The following is a 25,577-nucleotide window of genomic DNA, read 5'->3' as shown; positions in this document are numbered from 1 at the left end:
AAACAAGCATGACTAAAGACAGCATAATCTGGAGTATTAATGGACATGACCACTGCACTAATTTACACTTCTGTGGGTTTTGACAAATTATTACTTCAAAACAACAAATTAAAACTTGCAACTGTTACAGCAACTGTGGCTTGTGCTCTTCTCCAGATTACTAACCTACCATGAAAATATCAAGAGCAAGACAGTTTTCATGGTGCCCGCTAGCCTGGGAAGCACGCTTTGTTATTGTTTCCCCCTACTGGTAGGCTGAACCTTTCAACTCTGAAGAGATTGCTTTTAATCCAAAATGCTAAATAACAGCCTGCATCATTTCTGTTACTGACCTACAGCATACTTTCCCAATTATGAAGCCAGGTATGTCCCATTTTCTGCACATTTCTGATTAAAACAAGGTTTGAACAACATTAGCACATAACCGGGACAATGACTAATAGATCCATGTCAGTCTGGTTTATCAGCCAGTCTGTGAAACAAAAAAGTGATAGTAATTCACTCCTTTATTTCTCTTGAATAGCATTAATTAGAACTAACACCCAGCTGTTGTGTAAGGCTGGCATCAGCTAAGCAAGTGACACCTGGCTGCCTATTGCAAACCTCAGAACTTTGGCAGAAGCCGCAAGAGGAAATGGGATCTGCTTGTAACCTCCAGCACTACGAAGAGAGCAAATGTAATGACTCTGACTGAGGCATCAACAGTAACATTCGTGCCAGAGACAACGCCCTTCTACCTCTGCCTCTTCCCCCTGTCATAAAGCAGTGGATGTTTCCAACTCCACCTCCTCTTTTAAAAAAAATCAGTCTACATAGATTTGGTCTCAAATCAAAAACAAATCTGGAAAATAATGAAAGGAATATATAATGGTTTCATTTTCCTAAGGCTAATATCTTTCAGGGATGTGTGATCTAAAATGTGTTTATGAAATTTGTCGTATTTCCAAGAACATATATATAACGTTTAGAGGGGGTGGATTCCCCAGGCTTACATTTAGCATGATTTTTCCAGACCAGAAAGGAATGTTTCAATTTTCCTAAGCATAACCTTGCCTGTCATGTGCTTGCTAAAAACCAGGAAAAATGGAAGAAGAGCAGTAGACCCCTCATACCTCCACATAGCCCAGGTTACTTATGAAGGTGTAATTATCTGTTGGCACACAGACATGCATCATCTGGTTTTACCTTCAAAACTCTGGAGGGGGACTTTTCCGCATTACCAAAACCTTTGAGGAAAGATAGTTGTGACTGTCATTAGCATTACCCTTAAACTAGCTAATTTATCAACAAAGAATGCATATGTGCAATGTTGCATAAGTGCTAAAATTGTCAGTCTGGCAGGCTCACAAATATACTGCATCTGTGCAGTACCCATCTACTTCATTACCTGTCTAATCCTTTCCAATTAATAAAAGAAAGCAAAATGGCTAAACCAAGCTGTTTACAAGTTTTACTGAAATATCATCCTTCTTTTCTGGGGGATCAGCATAAAGAGTTCTTTGCTTGCTGCCTCCTGAAACCTACATGTAATGGTTGTATTTCATTTTAAAACTGTAATTTGCAACTGAAAGTAATATGAAAGGTCAATAAGTCTTCTCAGAGATATTTTAGGATTCAGTCATTACCTCAGAAATGAGCCTCCTGACCAAACATCCAAGATAATACTTACATTACAAGGAAAACACTAAATTACATTAGAGCAAAAAATTATTTGGAATAATAAGAAGGGTTTCTGCCTCTGCTCTCACACTGCTTTTAGAGCAGTAGAGTTTCCCTGATGACCTCAGTGAAGTTCCTCAAGGACTCTGGGGTGTACTTATGAGAAGTGTCACGCTCCAGGTGACTGAGATGTCCTTTCCCCATCTCAGATGCGGCTGAGACAGGCCCAAATCCGTCTGACCTCCCTTTTGCCACCGATGTGAGTGGGGCTGTGCACGTGCTTCCTTTGTAGTCGGTGGAAACTGCCAAATACCTCCAGTCTGTCTAGCTAAAATTCATGCTGTCTTCTGGAAGTAGATGTCTTGATTGACTCTCCAAACTCAAGATAAATGGGATGAATGTAAGCCATAAGGCTAGCAAATGCTTGCACAAATTGTGCTGGCTGGGTAGAGGATGGATTTCTTTCCTAAAGAAGCATTTGAAGTTCTTACACTTTTTGGTAGTTTAAAATGCAGGATGTAAAGGTGCTTTCAAATGGTGGAACTGAATACACATTGCTGGAATCTGAATCATCTGTCATGTCTGAAGCACCAGCTTCATGTCATGTTAGCCACCAGGAGGCATTTTATCTTGAACATGGTCAGGGCTTGCAAATGCCTTGCACGAACTTGACATACATCAGAAAACCTGAATTGTGTCAAGGTGATTTCATTTGCAGGCTAAAAGCATCCTAGTACGTTACCAGGACATACAGATTTTGTTCACGGAAGCCGCAAAAAATTCGTTGTTCCACAGTATCCAGATCCCGAGCTTTTGAAGAGGTTCAACCTGAGGCTGTACTCAAATCTCCATTCCTAGCTATTACAGCAAGACAAAGAAACACATAGACCAGAGGTACATCTGACTATCCTAAACTTAGTGTGTACTGAGCAGTTTCCTTAATATCTTGCCAAGTCTTGTCTCCTGGCAGGCTTTCCCAAGGAAAATTTTATATTGACTTACATTTGACACTAACCATATAAACATTTTTCTTGACAAGAGAGAGCATTTTAGCATGTCTGGAAATTCTCTTCTGAGTCGTGGAAAATTTGGCTTCCCAGTCCATCGCTGCCCTGCACATGAATTAGTGATACTAATAATCAACTCCTTCAATTATTATTTTCTGTGAGAAAAGCATATTCAAATGTGTGGAAAGGCACATTCCAAATAGAGGACAGAATTCGATATTTTAAGGGATAACTAGTGTTTTATCAGTCTCTCTGTGTAACCTCATCCCTGTAAGTAGTATGGAAGTTAGCCCAGTAAGGAAATGTTACTACACCATGAAACAGGAATGTGGCAGAGAAATGAGAATACTCCCTCGCACTTCGTTTGTATATTGTTCTTCTACCCCAAATTTACCATTTCTTGAGTCAAATATGTCTTGCACCTCAGAAACGTCCAGGGATACGACCAGAGGGAGGGAAAGAGACCTGGCACTCAGAGGGGATTTGCTTATTGGGAGAAATAAAACTGGTCTTCCTTCTTTTTATTTTGGATGGTCCCTTCATCCTTATCCCTCTGAAGAGATATATGTATTAAAATATACATAATGCATATTAAATATATGCATTATGTATATGATTTGCTGCTGCAAGCAGGGAAAAGTCACAGCACACGTTTGCTGAGATGTTATATTTTCTTCACTGAGGATTACAGAAGAGACAGTTAATATAGTGGAAAAGCAGAAACAGAAAAGCATCAGTTCACAGTAGATTACATTTATTCTCTACAGAACGTCTTTACAAGCACTGTTTTTTTCAGACACTTCACTTTGCAGGGCTGAGCCTGGGTCTGTGCTTGGTGAGGGAGGCTGGTATTTGGGCACGCTGCTGTTGCAGATGATGTTACCTGATTTGTTCATGCACAGAGCCTGCTGAGCTCCAACTGCTCCACTGCCAACAGCCTGCTGGTGGACTCACGGTCACCCCCTGGGCAGAGGTGCCTTTCCAGGTATGCTGAGGCAGACAGATTTGCCATGAAATGGCTCAAGTAATCGTTTTCATGACTTGTATCATACAGACTAGGGTAGGGTGTGGTTTTAAAGGCTTTTGGCTTTCCTTTACTGCACTACAGTTTATTTGGCTGCTGCTTACCAAGTTATTTGTAAAGTTATTTGTTGCCTCGATGCAGGAATAAATATGTTGCAGATCTTTTACATTTACAAGAAAGAAAAATGTTTTATCTTAAGGAAAGTCTTGTTTACAATGTCTGGCAAGCAGTAACAGAGCACATCCAAAAAAGGTCAGCTGTACTTGTGGAATGTCATCTGTTTAACTTAAATACTCATACCACACTAATCTTCACTCTAAGTTGAATTATTGTATACAAAGTATTTTTTTTCCCCTCTAAATTCCATGTTCATTTGGGTTTTGGTGTTCTCGCTCTCTGTAACATGCACGCACATACTCGCATGGACTCCCAGATACCATCAGCTGCTAATCAGTCTCATGAGGAACCGAAACAGCCTGCAGATGCACAATTCAAACTATTTCAGCTGAGGGAATTAATTTACCCTCCTGCTTTATGTCAAAGTAAAAATCCCGTAAGCAGACATATTTTCATATATCGCTCTTAAAAACTGTTTCATCAAAACCGGTTAGAATTTTAAGGCTGTTTTCTGCACGCAAATTGTTTAAACAAACCCCCACGCTGCCAGTGGAAAACACACAAGTACAAAGGGGAACTCCAAATAAAAAAGCTGGAAGCAAAGACTTACTGCTTGTGACAAATAACTTCCAGGCAGCACAGAGCTAACAGTTAAAATGTTATTCCAAGAGTTAAAAGAAATAGTTTAAAAACTCTCCAGTCTCTGTAACAGGAAAACAAGTAAGAACAAGAACAAATGCAGCTAAGGCAGACAGCACTGTATAGTCCTTTTAACCACAGAAGAAAGCAAAGCGAAGAGTAACCTTTGGGACGGTAATGCAAACTCCTGCAGCTTTCAGCTTCAGCATTAAATATCTGACTCTGCTGAATTAGTGAAGGAAAAGTGTTCTGGTGAGATTTGTGAATATGCATTTCTTACAAGCGATTAAAATCACTGGTGAAAATAAAAATAAAATAAAAACATTAAATCATAAGAAGCTTGAATTACTCACCGTCTTGTTGTGCCAAAATAACTGAGGGTTGAAACACGGCAAGAATGAGCAAAGTTACTTTTTGCACAAAGCTCATCATGTCTAAATATTAGACATGAGACTCTCTGTGCAAAAATAAAAATGGGGGGGGAAGAAAAATCTATTCAAAATAGCAACATCGGTCGTTCCCTGCCCTTCCAGCACCGGGCCATGTACAGAACTCAGCCACAAGCATTCCCCAGCTTTGGCCTTAAATAGGAAAAAAATTGGCTTACTTTACTTTTCCACCCCCTTTACTGAAACATGAGAAGAAGACCCATCCCCTAACAGTAAATGAATGATTAATATTTCTCTTGGCTTTACAGAAGAATAAAGTCATCTAAACAAGATACACAGCACATCTGGAACTTTTGTGTGCGTATGAAATGCACACTGAGACTGTATATGAATAGTTAGTGTGCGCTGTATGTGAGATATATGTATGTGAAAAAAGAAGTCCTGTGGTAAAGCCTCTGCAGTAAAGCATTTTTTCATGTTAATTAGGAGTCAATGGGTACAGCCCAAAGAGAATTTTTAATTCTTAGTGCTCCCTAACAAAGATAAAAGGTAAGTACCTGATGGGGCCACAGAAACTGAAAGAATCCCAGAAGTGGAGGAGCGAACCTGGGTATTTCTGCTGATGAGCAATCAGAGTTAATGAAAGGGAGGCCTGAAAATTGCAACGCTTCTGTTCCAGTGCTCTTCTCACCATCTCTGCCTCACACCATGATTTTGTGTGACCTGGGGAGAAAGCAAACATAAAAAAAATTATGAAGAAAACAAGATGCCAACTCAGAAACACCAATCTCCCAAACTAAAACTTTTCAAATAAGTCAGTTTGATGCTGTCATTACAACATTTGAAAGGAATGCAGAACAAGTACCACCTTTTTCTTTACTGTTTGCTCCTCTAACAAGAAGGTACAGTGGACAAAAAAAAAAAAAAAAAAAAATCTCGAGAGTACTAATCTCTTTTAAGCCTAGTTCTTTCTTTATTCCATGCAAAACTTTACTGAGAATAGGATCAGAACACACAAACTTATTTTCCAAATAATATGGCTTAAGCAGGTTTTGTTATGAATATTATTTTGCTGGGAATGTAGCTTTAAGTACAAGTTTGGGAGACTCCAAAGTGAATGCAGAAAGCTGTGACAGTGTGCATCTCTGCTAAAACAATGACCACACTAATTGCTACTCTCAGTCGATTAATTTGATCCTGGTCATTAACTACAGGAGTGCTCATTCATTTGTTCTTAAGTGTTGCTGAGATTACAGTGACCCATGGAACCATCCTTCCTCTCAATAATTCATTAATGTAATGAACTGTCATCCCCAAAAAGGGACCCATATCTATGTATGCATAACAAAATAAGAGCAGCTTGAGGTTACCTTTTAATCTGATAGGTATTGGGTCTCATTTCAAAACCTATTTGTCTGAAATACATTTGCACTTAAACTGGAAGGTCCTCTTCTGCTGGGGTCACCTGAGGTGGAAGAGGCTGAAGCAAGTTTGAAGAGATCTTAAATAATTTGATGCCACTTTCAACATACTCTGAAGTATGTTGTCTTCTGTGTCTTATACACTCACGAGGTGTGAATGGCTCGATACATTTCAAAGGAATTACACACCCCTTTTTTGTGTGAATTAAATACCACCCAATTTTCCACGTTGTCTGTGTTGGGATGGAGGAAATATTTCATGCAGCTTTGGGTTTTCATATCTAGTATCATATTACTCAACAGGTTAGGTTATTGGATTTATAAACTTCAAGTAGCTACAATCAACAAATAGATAACCACCTCCTGTTGAGCTACCCTAGAACATAAGATGCTTCAAATTTTTATGCATGGGCTTATAAGGTTCTCCTCTCTTTTGGAGTTATGCTCAGGACATAAATTAGAACCACAATATTTAATAATATCTAGATTGATTTGTTTGGCTCTCTTCAACATAAATGCACAAACAGACCAAACACTGGATCCAAACCATTCTCAGCTATGGAACGAGAATTAAACTAAATTAACCATTTATCGAAATCACATGCAGATCAGGCTTTATTACCACTTTGTTTTCTGTATTAATGCCTACATGTTCATCACAGTAATTGTTTCATTTACGTGAAACCTAATGGATGTTACATGGTAAGTGTTCACATTTAAATAGCCAAGGAAAAAATAAGAGAAATTTGACCATGGTCTTTGACTTAAAGCCACTTTCATATTGAATTCTACAAATTTGTCAGCCCATTTGACCACAACAAACATTTCTCTATTTATCTTAAGTTTATCCTTTCAAAAAAAGAGAACACCCTTGGTGACTCCCTTATTTTCACTAATGCTTCCCTTCAATTTTTACAGAACAACACTTGACTGTTTGAGTAAAATTTAAATTCTAAGAACAGTTCTGGATTGTTCACCTTGGATATTAAATTAGTCTCTAACTAGATGAGATTTATCTATGACACCTACTATTTCCCATAGGCATTGGAGTATCAATCTGTGTGCTTGAATTTGTACAGAAATGAATCCTGAGGTTTCTGTATAGAAGCATAACCCATATCACTTAATGATTACATCCCATAAAAACCAAAATAACCTATGGACCTTATCTTCCTTGGGTTCTGCAGTATATTTGCTGTGGTTCAGCAAATAATGAATGGCACTGCTCAGCTACACTGGAATTTCTCATTAGTGCTACCTTCACATAACAGTGCTTGTAGAATTGATTTTATAAAACTAGTGTAAAACCGTGAGGCAATTGCCATTTACCATCATGAGTCAATTCCTTTTGACTGGGCATTCACCATTTTGTTGTGTTTTAATTACCTGGCCTGAACAGACTGTGCACAACGACTTTCCTTGAACATCGTGGACACTTTATGATCAAAGGCTTCCTTTTCACATCCTTTGCACAGAAACAGGCCCCCTAGAAACCCAGCTGTCTTGATTCTTGAGTCTTGCAGGCAGTTTTGGAGTATTTAGTAAGTAGCTCTTGGTTAATGCTCACCTTCCCAGGCATGTAATGTCTTGGCATCTGGACTAAACTGGAAAAAGGTACTCATATTAGAATCAGAGCATTTTTGCATGGGGGGACCTGGTGGAATTACTTGTAAAAGTTATTGAATGTATTTGAGCTTTACTGCGGATACCGTGAAAGATGTGTAGACCAAAACTATTGACCAACCTCTAAGTCAGGTGACCAGAGTATTCATGCTGCTCCTGCAATTTGGGATTCCTTGTGTATATTTGAGTCTTGTGGTTAGTGACATTCTGCCTCAGAAAGACCAATGAGAGACACGCTCTTACATATTTATCAGGTGACCTCAGGTCCACCTCCCCCAAAAGTCAGTCCTTAAGCAAATGATCTAAGTATTACTTTAAAAGTTCCCGAAGTTCTGACCTGTAGAACAGGCTGGCAGCTACCCCTTGTATCCAAGAGAGCTTAATCTGAACTGAGAAACTTCAGGTTTTATCGTTGTAATTACCCCTATGTCAGGAACAAGATATTTATTTTTTTTTCTGTGTGGATTTTAACGATAGTAAAGAATCTCAGAATTTAAAAAGGAGTGTATAGTTTCACAGAAATAAAACACTGCAAATAGTGCAAATACTGACCAAAAGCACAGGGGGGAAAGAAAAAAAAAAGGCTGCATTTAGGTAAGTGTAAAGAAACTTTTTTTTTTTGCCCAAATTGTACTTAGTGAAAAAACACACGCTACTAAGATGCACGTATGACATTGTGTTCTCTTAAAGCCCACTTTTTTAAAAGATTTGACCAACAAGAAAAGCTGAATCTAGAGCCACTAAACAACCCCCCCCCATGCACTTCTTTAACCATTCCTGTTTATGAGCTAGAAGTAATGCAAATTATGACTGCTGTCTTAACAGACAATTACAGGAATTGAGGTCGCCAAGTCAATGAAATTGTTTCATTCTTCTCCCATCTTTCCATTTTTGCTGAAATGATTTCCTAAGACAATGGGAAATCAGCTTTTGAGACGCAGCCTCTTGTTCACATGTGCTGTCTTCAGCTTTGCACAGCTTCAATGGTTTTCACAAACGAAAATTCTCTTTTTTGCAAAATTCCTGTGCAGATTAAATAAAATCCTTCATCTGAGTCATGTTGGGAGCTAACTGTGTTACAGCACAGCTGTGAAGACTCTTAAGGCAGAGCCAACATTATGACTGCATACGGGTGAAGCAGACAGCACCCACAGCACTTTCTCTTCACAGCAGGAGGGACACAAGCCAAACTAGTTTAATGACCTTTGGGTGTACCGAATGCTGGGGAATTCAAAATCTATGGCCAGGGCGTGGTTTTTCTGCACTGGACACGCACCTACTCTTGTCGCCAATGATGGAATCTGTTAATTTAGAACACTGGCCCAACGCCTTTGTGAGGATGCTCCTCCTTTTCACCAAGGTGTCAAAATTATTTTGCAAGGAATCCTTTCTTCTTCTCTCTAATCCAGATTTCCACTGTACAACTGAAAAAAACCCAGACCTTCACTTTTTAAAGAAATACCACAGTCTTATTGACCTAAGGAAGTAGTTAATGAAATGGCTACAAGACTTTGTGGAAGGAGAGTGTCTTGTAAAGGCTTTTGTGCTCTACAACTTGTGGTTGTTGGACATCAAAATAACATAAAATGGCAGAAAATATTTATAAATTTAAGAATAAACTTGGTTGTGAATTTGTGTCTATGTTTAGTTTTACACAATCACAAAAAATAATGTTCTGCTCTATCTCTAAGTAACAAAAACCTGTTAAATCCATCAGAAAAGCAGTCTGAGAATGAATTATCATAAAAAGGAGGTTATCCTTTCTACCACGGGGTTTGTGTAGAAAGTGGGGGTGCATCACGCAAATCAAACAGTCGCTCTGTTGGCTCTGCTCAGGGACTGGTTGCTGTCTCTGTTGTCTCTGCTCAAATCACTGTTGCTCCAGACAGTACATGTAGTTCCCAGAAGGGCTCAAGTGTACTGTACTTCAGCTAGTGGTTCATATGGGACCTCAGCATAGAGACGTTCCAGGTTTTAGGCTTCAGCCCTAGCAATCCAAAACATTTTAGGGATGCCTTTTTTTTTTTTTTTGCCTTTTTTAAATAAAAAAAGAACAATAACTGTAAGATACAGCCAAGATCTTTAAAAAATTATCGTTTCACATTTTTCTGTTTGCTGATTTATTGTTTTTCTAATGAGGGAATAAATACTCTTGTTTGAGTTTACTAAAGAATAACAAAAGGCCATCCGTATTCATATGACTCATCCTTTAGAAAAAACAGAAAACAGAAGAACACAGGATTAAATGTTTTAACTCTTGATCTGTTCAGCATTAACATGATTGGAAGCAAAAGAAATTACCAAGGCAAAACAATGGAATTTTTGAAAAAAAAACTGTTCTAAATGAAGGCCACTGGAGATGCGCAAGTAGGTCAGAGAACATGGCAATACGAGAGTCCTCCACTAAAAATGAAATCCCAGTCCAAAAAAAAAAAGAAATAGCAGTCTTCAGGAGTAGTGTCAGACCAGTTTTCACTGGCCGATGGTATAAGGCAGGTATGACGTTCTCTTCTGGACTGTAAGTGCTCCATGTGTCCCAAAGAGCACACTGATTTCCTAGAATGGAGAAACAGCGTCCAGCTGCTTTTCTGGAAGGAGAGGAAGTGTACCACGCTGGGTCCAGCCCTGCTGCTGCTGCTTGCGCCAGTGGGTGGGTGGCCTAGGAGGCTGACTGCGAGGAGTCTCTCGACATCTATTTTACGGGGTTTCTTCTGGTCCGTGACCTCTTCTCACATTCTTTTCTCTGCTGTTAACTCTAGTATATTGTCATAGAGCCCTTCAAACATCTGCTATTGGAAAGTGGCGGCACTCATGAATTAATCTGTCCAATGTCATGCATAGAAGAACAATCTGAGACCTTAGTTTAGATATATGGGTTGATCTGTTCTGCTTTTCAAAGTTAGCTTTAAAAGTACCTTTCCTGTCAAGATGAATCCTGTCCTAAGAACGTTAAATCCCAGCTGGTATTCGAGAACCTCAAAGTCTGTACTAATAACATCAGGTATAATGGCAGATAAAGAAGATACTAAAAAAAAAAATTATAAATAGGTATGTAGTTATACTACTGATCTGAACTCATTTTATGGCTAAGCTCTACACGGGCTTGCAGGTTTTGTTTTAATATTACAGAACAGAAAACCCTAGTTCAAACATATCAACTGTATGTCGGTAAGAACTGTTTGGGCTATGACAGGCAAGTCTGGGAAAGTTTCAGTAGATACTCTGAGTAAAAAGATACCACAAAACCACCCCAAAGTTGTAACAACAAAGTTGTGGTGGACTCTGGTGACCAAGTTAAATATTTAGGAAGAATCATCTGGAAAACAGAATGAAAATACCACACATTCATTCTTTTTCATCCCCACAAACTCTGTGGCACTAAGAGTGGTAATAATATAATTATTTTTATATTTTTACTTGAAACGCTTATGCTAATGAATTGGATTTAAATTATCTGTGAATCAAAAAATTGTCATGCCTCATTCGAGATCCATTTACTCTTTGTTTCCTAAGGACAAGAGATACTTTCTATCTCCTTTCCTAACAATTGTGTCTCATGGAAAAGTGGAAATAAATATAATATAAAATATGTATTTTTTATTGGAACAATATAACAACATTTTATTTTTTAATAAACAGCTTTGACGTGTGAAATCTTACTCCTTAATATAAGAATGTATTCTTCTTAGCAGATAATTTTCTACACACATGGAAAATTCAGAAAGGTGTCTACTCCAATTAATTAAATCCATATTTGAAGGTATTAAACATTTTTTTTTTCAAATGGCAGAACAGTGAATAGCCTGGTATGAATATACTGAAAAACAAGACTACAAGGCTAGTATTGTGATTACAGAAGAGTACCATAGTCATGATTTTGAGAGCAAAGACTTAAGAGTATGCCTTTAAATGAAAATACATTTAACCCCACCTTCCCAGCCCCAGCTGAACTCCCTGTCCTCAAAGAGATATTCCAGCAAACTCTTGCTAGAGATCAGTCAAGCTCCAGGACCCACACTATCGAAGAAATCTTGCATGCAGAAAATTAAAAGAAGCAGCAGTGGAAAGAAACTCTCAGTGAATACCACTGTATCTGACTAGTATTTATTTTAAGATTAGAGATGTGGTCTGGGTCATAGTTTCTTGATGGTAGCAGTGTGTTGTTTACTGCAGTGGCAGAGCTCAGCCAATTCGGCAGACATTGTAGGAGAGACGGAGGGTCTCGACTGCAAAGAGATCCCCCAGTGGGAACCGAGGAGTAGTCAAATCCCCCCTCTCCTGGGCAACTCTGCATCTCATTGGCATGGAAAGAGTGCCAACCCCCAGCCACCCACCCCGCATCTCCCCCACTGGCTTCTGCTTGTTCCCAAGGCCAGCAGAACACACAGCTGTCAGGAATTTATGAAACGAGTGGACACGTACACAGGACTGAAAATCTGACCTGCTGTTATGGAAATCTCGGGTTCTTTGCACAACAGAGAATTAAGCCTGTTTCCATTCCCAGAGCTTCTGGTGCTGTTTTTGATTTAGAAGTTGCACTTCCTAATTTATAAAGGTCAGGAGGTCAGTGTTGTTATTGTACTATCTTTCCCATAAGCTGCCTTACTGTGCCTCTTTATGTTTTGCCGTTGTGAACAAAACCACTGCATACTGTTACTTTTCCGGCTCCCAAGATAGCACCCACGACCATTTTAACTACTCAGAAAGTGGAGGAAAGATTTTCCTTTGGAAGAGTAATGAAATTTCAAAATGACTAACTGCTTTACGTATACCTCTCTAGCTCTCCCAGAAGTTTATTAAGTGTCATCTTTGTGTTAAGCAAATGGGAAACTACAACATGAAGAAAAAAGAATATTTTCTAAAAATACAAAATAAAGATAGATATGAGCAGAATCCTGGTCCTGATCCAGTGCCATATTTAATGAATTACAGTTTATGGAGGTTGTCATGTACCTCATATTTGGTCCTCACCAGCCCAACGACGCTCACCATTAATCCTCAGAAACATAACTGGCATTCCCGTCAAACTCTTGGTAGCTTTGGAACCAGAGTTGTGCCACCAGCGAGTGAAACAGTAAATGCTTTTGAATCTTTATACTCCTGATTCATTAGTCCTCTACCAGTGTCCAGATAGCGCAGATCCCAGATTCAGACCTTCGGCACTTTTGGCTGCACTTCTGAAAAAAAAGGCATTTCCTAAATACAGGCACAGTGTAGAACAAATTTCTGAGGATGCATTTAATTAATATTCTTATAATGGTTAACATCTCTAAAAATTTTAGACGAGTACAATCTACAGAGAGCTGTACTGCTGTTGATGTTTATGTTCCGAACTAAATCAGCTACTGCAATGCAAAAGCTATCAACAAACTAATAGATTTCACTGTCTGATAAAAAAAATCAGTACAGATGGTAATTGATTTTTTTGCCCCACGCCTGTTCTTCTCAGTAAGCAGAATCCCTTCCATTTTCATGATTCAAGGTCAGTGCCTTAGGGAAGCAACAGAAAAAGAAGGATCTCGCCCGATGCTTTCTATCAGTGTCTGCTCTATTTCTTTTTAGCCTGGGGCAACCTCAAGACGAAGTTTTACAGTAGCCTTTTGCGGGTGCATGCATGCACATTTGCCTGGGTGTGACATAGATTTCAGAGAACAGTATGATACAAAACAAGCACCTGTAGGTTATTAATTATGAAAAAAATACTGACAAGCACATTTACTTGTTCCACCTCGCAAAACAGAATAAAAGATAATTCCCTTTTAAACAGCCTTGCAGCTTTCTCTTACACACCCTTCCCATGCACAGCCAAGTGGCAAGGTGCCCGGCTCTGGGACCTGGGGCTGGAAAGCGAAAGACCCGCTACGGGCTGCTGCGCGGGTGCAGGAATGCACAACAGCACCTTGAAACATTAGCAGAAAAAGAAGCAAATTTGCCACATGTTGCAACAGGTTGTCACCCGATACAGCAGTTGCAAGACCTTTGCACTGTTTTATAGTCACCTTTTGTTGTAAAATGGTGAAAAGTGTGTGTGTGTTATGCCACTACCGCATATCGCTGTTAAAACTTAATGACAAAGAAAGATCACAGAAAGTTTTATAAACTTCTACTGGGATAGATCCTGACTATCCTCAAAGTTAGAGCTGCTCCTGCTTTCTGTGTCAGCAGCTGCCTCCGAGACAGATACCCCCTCCTGCCACACCAGACTCCTGGCTGCTGCACGGGTCATGCGCTTCGACAGAACCAACTGCAAGGGCACAAATCATCAAGGAACGTCAAGAAAATGGAAGTTGCATGATACATTTGGTAAGAATTTATAACAACTACACTGTATAGTCTAAAACCTGACACCTGGGGATGTTAACATTAAAAAGTTTTGAATGTCAGTATCTCCCATTTAAAATAAAATCTCACAAAACAGATCATAGTAAAGCCTGAGTGTACCTACCCCTCAGTGCAGATTACATGATGATACAAATAAAACACTAGTTACAGCAATATTTTTGTTTGTGCTGAGGTAGCTACCCAGACCCCAGAGAACTTGCCACCCGGTAAGATGGCAAGCTGTATACAGTGACATACAATCTGAACACGACTCTGCAAAGAGTTAGTTGGAGTATACAGGCATTATTCAACATACTCGCCATAGGCTCATGATAAAGAACAGTATGAACAAGCTTACTTAGCTATGCCCTGCAGTACAAGGTGTGCACATGTTAAGTGCAAACTTATGGTACCACCATGTTAGTGATCAGAGGATTTTCGAATTTTAGCTTAAAGCAGCTTTCTAAATGAAGATGAACAGACAGCATTCAAAATTTTGACACTGGATTTTGGTCATATTCTTTTTTCTAACCTGTGAATAAAATGGCATGTAGGTGAAAAAACAACTTCTATTTAAATCAAAAATCTATATGCAAGCACGGGAGGAGGGAGGAATGGGGTCTTTTCTATTTATTTTTTTTAAAACCTTTTTGAAGTTAGAATGAGGTGTCTTTTCAGAGCTTTTCTTTAAAACCTTATTGAAACACTATTTTCCAATAAATGACATAGTTAGGAAAATTCACCTCATCAGTATCTTTGGAAAGTGGCAAAGCTGTCAGCAGCAATACTTTAATATTCATAAGATGTTTCTAATGTGGTACTTGTGAAAGCACACAAGTAGTGTGGATTGCAATTTCTGCTAGGAAAAGAGTGAAAAATAATTCAAACCCTAAGAATTCAAAGAATTTGACCTTGAATAACTTCTAATGCTATCAATCTAACAATATGCACTACTTTTCCTTTGGACCTAGTGCATTGGCTATTTTGGAGTACAATGAGCAAGCCAGTTTTAATCTATTCGTGCAGAGCTAATAACCCCTCAAAAGGGAAAAACAGCTACTAGTCCTTCCCAGAAACACTGCATCTGGTTCTTTCTGGAACTGATATTGAGGTCTGATATTCTGATAGCTTTCAAGCTGCAAGGAAATTTTGAAGATTCTTTTTAGAATAAATCAGAAGTCCAAACCATATAGATGCTCATTACATGAGTGTTAAAGTAGATATGAATTACATTTATAGACACATCAAGGTCTTCTTAATGAACTGAACAGTGGAAAGAAAGCATAAACAAGCAAGAATCTTGCTCTATTTTCTTTTTCTGCGGAAGAGTCAGGCAAAAATGGCACATGAAAGAAATAATATTCTCTCACTGTAGAGTTATTCCTACTACTTCAGGAATGGCTGTGGGAAACAATGTTGGATGTAGAAAAAAATTAGAAGAGACTGTGTTCTGCAATTTTTAAATGCAGTGTATTCTTTTCAATGAGCTGAATAACACATAAGCCAGACCTCGGAATACATCAAACACAGTGTAAACATCACAGCCCTATCATGTCAATACAGAGATTTACCACATTCCTTACTGTTGAAGCACTTTTGACTTCCCCAAAGTTACACTCATGTATCTAGGCTGGCTTGACCTCCTTGGGAATCCAGGTTCAAACCCATCCAAATTGTGCCTTGCCAGGCACAAAAAAGATTTTTTAAAAAATTACTATCAATTTGTCTCAAGGGAGCATCTACTAGGAGGCAGAAATAGGACCACTATACATATTGCCCTATTTCCAACAATGGGAATCTGTGACCACCTCTAAAAGAAAAGGCTCCCAACAGCATTTGGATGGTATATATACCTGCCATTTTCACTCACTGCGGTTTTTTTTTCTGGAGCTTCTGATCTGGTTCTCACTCTAATTACAGACCATTTGATTAACAAAGAGCACCACTAACATCTGGAGTCAAGCTGGACAAAAGGAAACGCCAACAATAAGGTTTAAGATAAGCTGTTCAGACCTGTGATAGCTGAAGAGCCTGCTCTCCAAATCCCTCACCCCCTGTCCCCGGAGAGCCATAAAGCAATCCCACAGCCAGCCAGCAAGGCACAATCTAGACACTGCATCAACAAATCACTACTTGGCTGACCCTGCAGGCTCTCAGCTATCTTGAGGGAATCAAGAGCTAGAAGCTGCTCTTTCTTTTACTATTTTAGAGTTTCACAGTCATCACACTAAAGATTTTTTTTTTTAACTGCTTAACACAATAACAAATTAAGGACATCTAAATTGGTGCTTCCTTACATGCTGCTATTTTACTGCAAGTACATTAGCAGCATGAACAGAAAAGTTTGCCACAAAGAGCTTACAGTATTTCTTCTTTGCCTTTTGCCTTGACAATTAGGTCAAATTCAAATTAACTACTCAAGTTTCATGTTTTTAGCATTAATTTCAGATGTAAGAAATAACTGCGTTTTTAAGGACACCTTGTAATTTTTAAGCCGTAAGTATTGTAAAATGGTCTTCACATGTGTGAGATTGTAAAATAAGTATTGTAAAATGCTCCTCTCACACGTGATATATCCACACAGTTATACAAGTATTTTAAATATTTTCACTAGTGATCTTTACCTTTAGACAGCTCTATTTCCATGAAAGCATGTTTGTCTGCAATGAGTTACCATCTAACTCAACTCTGTTGAGTTAACTGGGCAGTTCTGCCTTTTTGTTCTCCCTTCAAACACGACTAACGATAACCAACAAAACAATTACCTGTCAAAACAGGTAACTGTAAAAACGTACAGAGAGCCTCAGCTATTCAAGGAGGGAACTAGCAAGGTGTGTAGGATGGGTCTTGCTGGAGTGACCAGGAAAAAGGATGCAGAGACTATGAGACTCTTAGGTTCTGGTAGGAACCAGACCAGGCAGTTATGCAGGCAAAGGTTGACACCTGAGCCATGGATTGTGTGAATGGAAGAAAACTACGACCTCAGATCACACTAGGGCAGAGCAGAAAGGTAGAAGGGCTGACACCTCAGCCCTGCCAGCCCCCCGGAGCCTTTCTGCTCTGCAAGCAGAGAGGCACAATGGGAGCGTGCAGGAGGGCAGGAGCAGCTCTGCTGCTGTCTCCTTGTCTACAAAGTCACGGGGCAAAGCCAGCAACAACAGAGCAGCACGTTTTCTTTAGTGCATGACAATCTCCACTCATGGAACTGAGCTGGAGTCAGACATTTTGACAAATTAATAAATGAAATGCATGATGTCTGAAATAAATTACTATAAGAACTGACCCATTCGTGCTCCAGCACGCTCTCTGGAATGAGAGAACCCTACAACAAAAACAATCCATGGACCTTTAGCCTTTGCAATTTCGTGTATCCAGAAGTTCAGAGATATGCAAGTTTTGAGCCTTTAAAAATTTTCCTAATAAAAAAACCTTAGACATCAAGTGTGGTTTTTAATTCCAGTGATTTTTATAATGATAAAATTATATATTTGAATATCAGACAAATAACATATTTTCTCAATGAACAGGACAATAACAGTTACATTTCTCTGCAATCCTGAGAGCCTATTTATATCATTTTATGGTTTTAGCATATTCTCTTGGAGCAGATCTTTCTTCTTGTCTTTGACTCATCTACCTGAACCCAAAATTCCTTACCTGAAAACATTAACTCCCACCCTGTTCATCCTAATGACACAAGCCAACATTTTCAAAAAATGCAGCTTCTTTAAGGTGTACCTGTCCTTCCTGCTTTTTAAAAATCTTTTTATACATAATATATTTTAAAACAATATGGTTTTATATAATATATTTTATTATAAACTGGCCTTGCTTTTGAAAGGTTGAGTCTGTTTCATGAGATGACTGCCTCGGAAAGCATATTTGGATGTCCAAGTTATTTTCACAGTTGTTAGTTATTCATTCCCCAATCTCTGTGTACTTTGGGAAGTACAGGGCCTGGACAGAGTCATAGCTACCCAGCTCAAATTTTGAAAAGCAAAAGAACCACCCACAAAATGACCAGCCACTTACTTCAGACATTGCTGCAGCAGAAGCAGAGAGGTACTGATCCGTCTGCTAACCTTTCACCAATCCACTCATAGAAGGAATTTTCTGGCATGTCTAGGAATAAAATGGCCTTACAGTGAATCTGTGTTTCTGCACATGATCTTCCTGAAGGACACATGTTTATTTAAAAGTTGCTTTGATGTTTTTGGAAAATTTATGGCCAATGTCTTGACTGAAAAACTGCCTGGAGCTTTCTTTTATAGGGCATGTATTTTTTTGCAACATTTCTTCATAAATTTATCAAGAGCAGAAATAATGTGTGTAAACTCAGGGATTATTCTAACTCACCTGGATAAATTGGTATTTTTGGTGCTGCAGACATATACATATGCAGTAATACGGAGAACCTTTTATATTATGCAATAGGTGGACATTAGTTTATCTGAAAACCTTAAATTAATACCTTGATTGCTTAGTTACTGAGTACGTAACTAAAATCAGGGTGAAAGCAGGTTAGGAATTTGCATCAGGGTTAAATGTCTTTAAATTCTCAACTTTGAAAAATCCCTCTGATGATCAGAAACCACAAACCTGAGCACTAATTATGTAGGGGAAGTGTTTGCAAAAGCTGTTGCTTATTTCTCTGGAATGTTTGAATTGCAATTCCTTTATCCCAGCCACATCTGCCTTTTCCATTCTGGGCTGAGCTTTACACCTCTGCCCTGTTCACTGTCCTGCACTGTTTTATTTCTGTCTTCAATGTTCCTATTTTATATTTTCTATTCAGATAACCCAAGCAAAAATGTAACTAATATTTTTTAAGAAAATACTATTAATGCACCATTTCCTGCAACCTTTTCAATAAAAATAGCCCTGGTATTTTCTAATTAGAAAATTTCAGACTATGGTTGACTGAGTTTTCTGAACCAGTTAAAAAATCCAGGTAACTAGATATCTACATTGCACCTGCAAAATTAGCTTCTGCCTATTCTGACTGTCGTGGTTTAACCCAAGCTGGCAATGAAGCCCCACCCAGCTGCTCGCTCAGTCCCCCCCGGTGGGATGGGGGAGAGAATTAGAAGAGTAAAAGTGAGAAAACTCGTGGGCTGAGATAAAGACAGTTTAACAGCTAAAGCAAAAGCCGCACACACAAGCAAAGCAAAGCAAGGAATTCCTTCACTCCTTCCCATGGGCAGGCAGGTGTTCAGCCATCTCCAGGAAAGCAGGGCTCCATCACCTGTAACGGTGACTTGGGAAGACAAACGCCATAACTCTGAATGTCCCCCCCTTCCTTCTTCTTCCCCAGCTGTATACACTGAGCATGAGGCCATATGGTGTGGGATAGCCCTTTGGTCAGTTGGGGTCAGCTGTCCCACCCGTGTCCCCTCCCAGCTTCTTGTGCACCTGGCAGAGCATGGGAAGCTGAAAAGTCCTTGATTTAGTATGAGCACTACTTAGCAACAACTAAAACATCTCTGTATTGTCAACGCTGTTTTCAGCACAAATCCAACACATAGCCCCATACTAGCTACTATAAAGAAAATTAATTCTGTCTCAGCCAAAACCAGGACATTGGCATATATAAAATTATGATTTTGTTTACTATGCCTAAAAATCCTTTTTTCCTAAAAACACCCATAGTAGTATCTGGACATAAAGTAAGTCATAACTCCTCAGTTTTTGGTTTCATACTTCATCGCTTTGATCTTCCCTAATCCTATAATCTTCAACTGGCCAAGCTTCTTTTTTCTTACGAAACATTTCACTGTCTTCCTCTACAGTGTTAATTATCAAATGCCCTTTTAGTACCCTTACCCAGCTCATTAAAAACCACTTTCCAGGCTTTTTTCCTAGCTTCTGTGAAATTAAGCAAAAGAGCAATGTTTGGACACAACTCTTTCTGCATGTCTACAAAAGTTCACACTAACATTCCTCTCTTTTGTGGAAGTCTTAATGTCAGAGAAGCGTGAAAGTTTTACAAAAATCATAGAAAAGCTCTCACAAAAGTTAAGACATTTCTCTTAAAGCATTTTTTTTTCTTTTTCTGGAAGAAGTAAGAAATATTTTCTCCTTGACCTCTGTATTAAATAATACACATTTTGTTATTGTACACAGCACCTCTTACTTTCTGAATTCACATCTACTGAAAGTATCATCAAAGCCCCTATATAGTCAGCAAAACTGTAGACTTAATTGAAGAAAGCAATGCAAAGCTTATAAAGTCCCATGAAAATTGATACATATGGAAAGTTTGCTGTAAATTAAGTTGGGAAGACTTGTGTAGAAAAAAATTTGAATCTTCAGTGTTCTGTTTATCTGATACTGAGGCTTCAGTGTTTACTTTATATCAGTCTATGTTTACAATGGGTTTGTGGACATTAGATTAGATAGCAATAAGATCTGTAAAAGCCTGGGAAAAAATGAACAGTTGACTTCTTGTTTCTAGAAAACACTTAAACTGTCAGTAACTTTTTGATATTGTAATGACTACTAAATGTATGTTATAAATAAGGTGAGGCAAACAAGTTTCAGCCGCCGAACAAAATAAATCAGTTCAGAATGAATCACTTTGGGGTTTTTGTGGTTGGTTTTTTTTTTTTTTTTCAGCTATAGGGTATTCTTTTTAAGGCACTCACATCCAGAATAGCTCCTGTCCCTTTCCCCAGAGCTTGAAAAAAGTGGACTAGAATTTGCATTTTGATGTCCTAGATTTATATCCTGTCTCAAATATAAAAATAAGACATTTTTATTATTATAACTAATATATTAGAAGATCAAAGTTCAAAATTACTTTCTTGATTCAGTGGAATGATTTGAAATAAGGTCTTCCGCTTCCTGGGTGAATGTCCTTCAAGGCGAACAAGGTATTTTGAAGTACCTCTCGGTTCCTGTTGTAAAAAATCTGTTTCACTTGCTCTCATGGAGACCAAGCAATCAAGGCAACCTTGAAATTCGTGTTAGGAGAGGTTGTGAGCAACTGAATTAAAAATGTAACTGTTTGTGGGAATACTGTGTTTATAAATGTCACAAACAATTACTTCTGTGTGTAAAGTAAATTTTAGCATAAACATCTTTTGACATTTAATGTGTTTTCTAACCACGTGTAGAAACTGCATTCAATTCTGAAACTGTGTTTTATGTAATTATGCATTTATGCGGGGGCTTTTTATTTTCTCCAAGGTTTTTACAATAGTTAAAGAGAACTGAAATATAAGATACAAGGTATTAATAGTACACAGTATGTGTCCACATGTTAGGCAACTGGCTTGGTGGATAAACAGCAAAGTGTAGAGGAGAGCAATTTCCAAGGTCTTATATCCTAACTGAGTCTTGAAACAAGAAAAAGTTGCTCAGAATCCCCAAACAAAGACACTGAAGAGTTATTTAGAGAACTAACTTAGTGTTTTCTCCATTTTGGAACAGATCAGTTGCAGTTTGTTTGCAAATGCCTTGAAAGATGCAGGGAAGATGAAAGAGCAGACCCTGGATATCTACACAGATATTAATATACCAAAGCATTTGTGCTGCCTTTCCAACTTTGTGAGCACAGCAGCAGAAACTTTGGACCTACTATGTATATCCAACTAGGAAAAGACATTAATCTTTGATTATCTGGAAACCTTACATCCGAAAGGATTGTAAGTAGCAGAGCAAACTACCATTTTTATGATAGCACTGATAGATCTTCCGAGGATCCTTAACCACTTTGTACCTGGCTACACTGATGAAAGGCTTACCGGAGCCTGGTTTCAAGGACTGAATCTCATTAAGATTCCACTGACAGGAACACAGTAATTGTACATCAGTCAAAATCCAAAAAGCATCAGCCCTTGTGCAGGAAAAGAGAGCTGAATCAGGACTGAGATCATGTCGGAGATGGCCCATAGAGCCTCATCACCACATTGTTATGACTTCTTGAAGACAAGCTCTGGTCTGGGACTATGTCAATAAAGGCAAAGCTCTGCTAAAAAAAAAAAAAAAAAAGAGAGAAAACTTTGTGTTTCTGAACAGTTTAAATTGTTAATTTTACCCTTTACCCTGTTCTACCACCTACAGAGTGAACTATGAAAGTTCTGGTGCAAATGAATTAGATAAACAATTGAAGAATAAACTTCAAGATTTTTTTTTTTTTTTCAGTTTCTACGTAATTTTAAGCCAAAAATACTGGTTGTGGTCTCAGTCTGAAAGGAGAACATACAAAATCTCCCAGTCTTAATATTGGCTAAGGTTAACAAGACATCCAGAATCTGCAAATGAGAGGCCTTTCTCCACATAATTTTTGTCTAAACGGATAAATCCTGCTTCACTTTGTACATGGCACAAAATGCTGATAGCCAAAGAATTAAAAACTGCACTGTAGTGCACAATCATGCACTGGCAGACAAGTGAGCTAGATGACCTAATAAGCCCTTTCCACTTCTCGTCTCCAAGAGTATGTGAGTATACTCAAGAGAGTAGGCTTTTTATTAAAATGCCAACTGAAGATGAGCTCGTTTGGAAAATTATCAATTTTTGTAAAAGAGAGGAATAATTCTCCATGCAGGCTTGTGAGCTGTTGACACAGCATTTGATGGCATCCAGAGCAGTAGGCAATGTCTACAGGCAGGCCAAACCAGAGAGCTGTTTTGACTACAGCATTTAGCAAACCTAATAAATATTTCCCCCCTCTATGCCAGGGATGGAACAACGGAGAACAGCAGGACACATCAACTTTTTCAGTTTTCAGTAATCTGGGTAACATTTTGTAATGGTTCACGTAATATTTGATCAAATGCAATGCTCTCCTTCACTTTTCTACTTTTATTAGAAATTTAGACTTTTAGCATACTGTTACATGTGAAGACCAGTCAAAATAATCCTTTGCTAAACTACTTGCCAAATACTATTAAAATGTTTCTTTCTGCACCTCTTCTTTGTAGCATACTAACAAGATGAAAATGAAGAAGTGTCAGAAGACCTTATAGGGATTTGTGGACTATTAAGATTTGGAGTGTAAAATCAAATTAAACTATCTGGTTACATTTAGCTTAATTGTTTTTCTGGAGCTCTTGAGCAACTGTATTATTCCGACTGGCATCTCCGCTCAGGATGGCTGCTGGTCATATTCTCATGGCCTAGGTTAGAATCCACTGATTTAATCATTTCAGGAACTATTACACAGTAGATACAAGTCTGTTTCTTGCACGGTACACATTTTGCTCCTCAAAAGAAATGTACCTTCCTGGGAAATTGGCTAATGTTTACTTTGGATGATTTTCATTGCAAATAACTGATATGGAAATCTTTGTTAAAGGATTTTGAAATTTTCTTAGATAAAATTCCTTCAATCTTTGTGTGTCCCCTGATTTCTGAGTAGTCCCAACAATTACCATGTGCTGATGTGAGCTGGCTAACACTTAAGGAAGGCACTGCCTGGCACATATCTCTATGTGAAGTGCAAACACAGCACTTGAGTGAAAGCAATGAAAGTTTGATGGACATGAGCAGGCCACAGAAAGATGTGAACAGTGTTACCATACTCTAAGAATGATAATCATTTAATAGGTAAATATGCTCTAATTCAGTCAGACTTTGTGCCATAGATGTTTTGTTTCTCTGAAGAATTCCTACCTGCTTCCTACCTGGACTGCATGGCTGTCGAGGAAAGAGTGCAACAATTTTTGTTCCAAATGTTCAGAGTTTTACTAAAATGGGATCCTTAAAAACTGCTTGTGGCCAGTATGTTCCACTGATAATGCTTCCACTTTCTACGGCCTATGCAGTACTTCAAATATGAACTGAATGTAATTGTACTCCAAGGTACAACAGTCAGAAGTCTGATCTTTCCTCAAAGACTGGGCAAGAAAAGAGCTACTAATACTAGGATACGCTAGAGCTCATTCTATACATGATTTGGCTCAAAAGGAGTGAATAAATTATTAGGCATTACCATTTCCAGTTCCTACTTGCTCCTTTTTTTCACAATACTGTAAACCAAAAGTCTGGTAGCATTTTTCACATGCAAGCTTTATGACATTCAATTACAACACCATATGCTGCTGGCAAGAACAATAATCTTCACCAGAGACAATTAATAGGTTCCTTTTTTTTTTTTTTTTTTGCAGATCGTAACACACAACTGCCTGTTTGTTTTTTTTTTTATTTCTGTGCCATCATTGGGCCCTGTGGAACAGCTTCTGGATTGGAAGATGTCTATGTAAAGCCAGTCTTCTCAGATGGGGCCGTTCTGCAGCTGTGAGCAGCTATGGATGATGACAATGCATGGTGTGGGAGTGTCCTCCATACAGACTGAGGGGTGGGTTTTCAACATCGAATACCACAAAGGAAGCAGCTGCTGCTGCTTAGTTTGGCAAGAAACACATTTACTAACTTAAAAGATTTCTAAAAGATGTTGATTTAGAACTCAAGGCTCAAAGTTTCAAAGTAATAGGACTACGTTACAAACTCATGTATCCTATAAATACAAACAGTTAAATTAAGGCTGCTCTTGATGAATTTAAGGCAACATGATGTGGTCTTAAAGGATTGTAGTTCTTAGACCACATGTTTTCTTAGGGGATGTGAGATGCTACCTAAGGGAAAACATATTTCCTGACAGCGTGGGCAGCATTAGATTTTATATTGAACCTTTTGTAAAGCTCTGTGTCGTAGAAGCCAGTAAAAACCATACAACTCTTAGCTTTGCTAGATAGTACTGCTCCTTGAATTGGTGTTGCTTTCTTTGTTAGAGAATAATTCTCCACAAAGATGGTCAAGGAATAAGATTTTAGTAAACGTATGTTTTACACCTGAGACCATCTCAGGTGTATTTATGATCACTTAGGATGTAAGAGTTGTTTATAAAACACACACAGAGTGAGTATCTTCATTCACACTTTATAGTCCATGGATCAGGAATTAAAAGTAAATAAACTTTGTTACACATTATTACATGGGTACTTATGTACCCAAATCTTCATAATGGGGTAAAAAGACATGAACTAATCCAATGGGTGATACTGCAAAGCATTAAACTGAGTATCAGTATAACAGAAAATGATAGGAGATACCTTGTCTCACTTCTGATGCTTGACTCCACGCAGCATTACAGTACATGTGGATAGGTTGGGAGTAGATTTAAGCAACTCTAAACCAGAGGTGACGGTGAAATGACAACTTGACAACGAGAGAAGAGAATATGTAACCAGCAGGGAATGTCAGACTATGCAAAACCCATTCCCTTAAAAAACAGCTGTTGTCACAACTCAGTATGTCATAAGGCTTATGTTAGTCTATCAAAAGAAATGGACCTAATTTTAAAACACATGCATGACATAAACAACAAAAATAGCCAATTCAGTGTCTTCTCCTCAGGCAGATCAGATAAAAG

General features: G+C 38.5%; 1 protein-coding gene and 1 long non-coding RNA gene across 3 annotated transcripts in view; one reads left to right on the top strand and one right to left on the bottom strand.

Moving 5' to 3' along the window:
* COL3A1 (collagen type III alpha 1 chain) overlaps positions 1 to 5,020 on the bottom strand; it is a 53,174-nt gene extending 48,154 nt beyond the window's left edge. For both annotated transcript variants that reach the window (XM_075511819.1, XM_075511820.1), the window contains exon 1: positions 4,800 to 5,020. In XM_075511819.1, the coding sequence (XP_075367934.1) occupies positions 4,800 to 4,878 (79 nt within the window). In that variant the 5' untranslated portion in view covers positions 4,879 to 5,020. The remainder of the gene's footprint in view (positions 1 to 4,799) is intronic.
* LOC142414509 (uncharacterized) lies at positions 1,988 to 25,160 on the top strand. The gene is made up of 4 exons (XR_012777099.1): positions 1,988 to 2,553; positions 3,463 to 3,651; positions 14,042 to 14,182; positions 24,313 to 25,160. It is a non-coding gene; the product is annotated as an uncharacterized LOC142414509 (long non-coding RNA).
* The last annotated feature ends 417 nt before the right edge of the window (positions 25,161 to 25,577 follow it).

The sequence above is a fragment of the Mycteria americana genome, chromosome 9 (genome assembly GCF_035582795.1).
Source record: "Mycteria americana isolate JAX WOST 10 ecotype Jacksonville Zoo and Gardens chromosome 9, USCA_MyAme_1.0, whole genome shotgun sequence".
NCBI lineage: Eukaryota > Metazoa > Chordata > Aves > Ciconiiformes > Ciconiidae > Mycteria > Mycteria americana.
The sequence above is the reverse complement of the archived record's forward strand: the minus strand, read 5'-3'. Positions and strand labels throughout refer to the sequence as shown.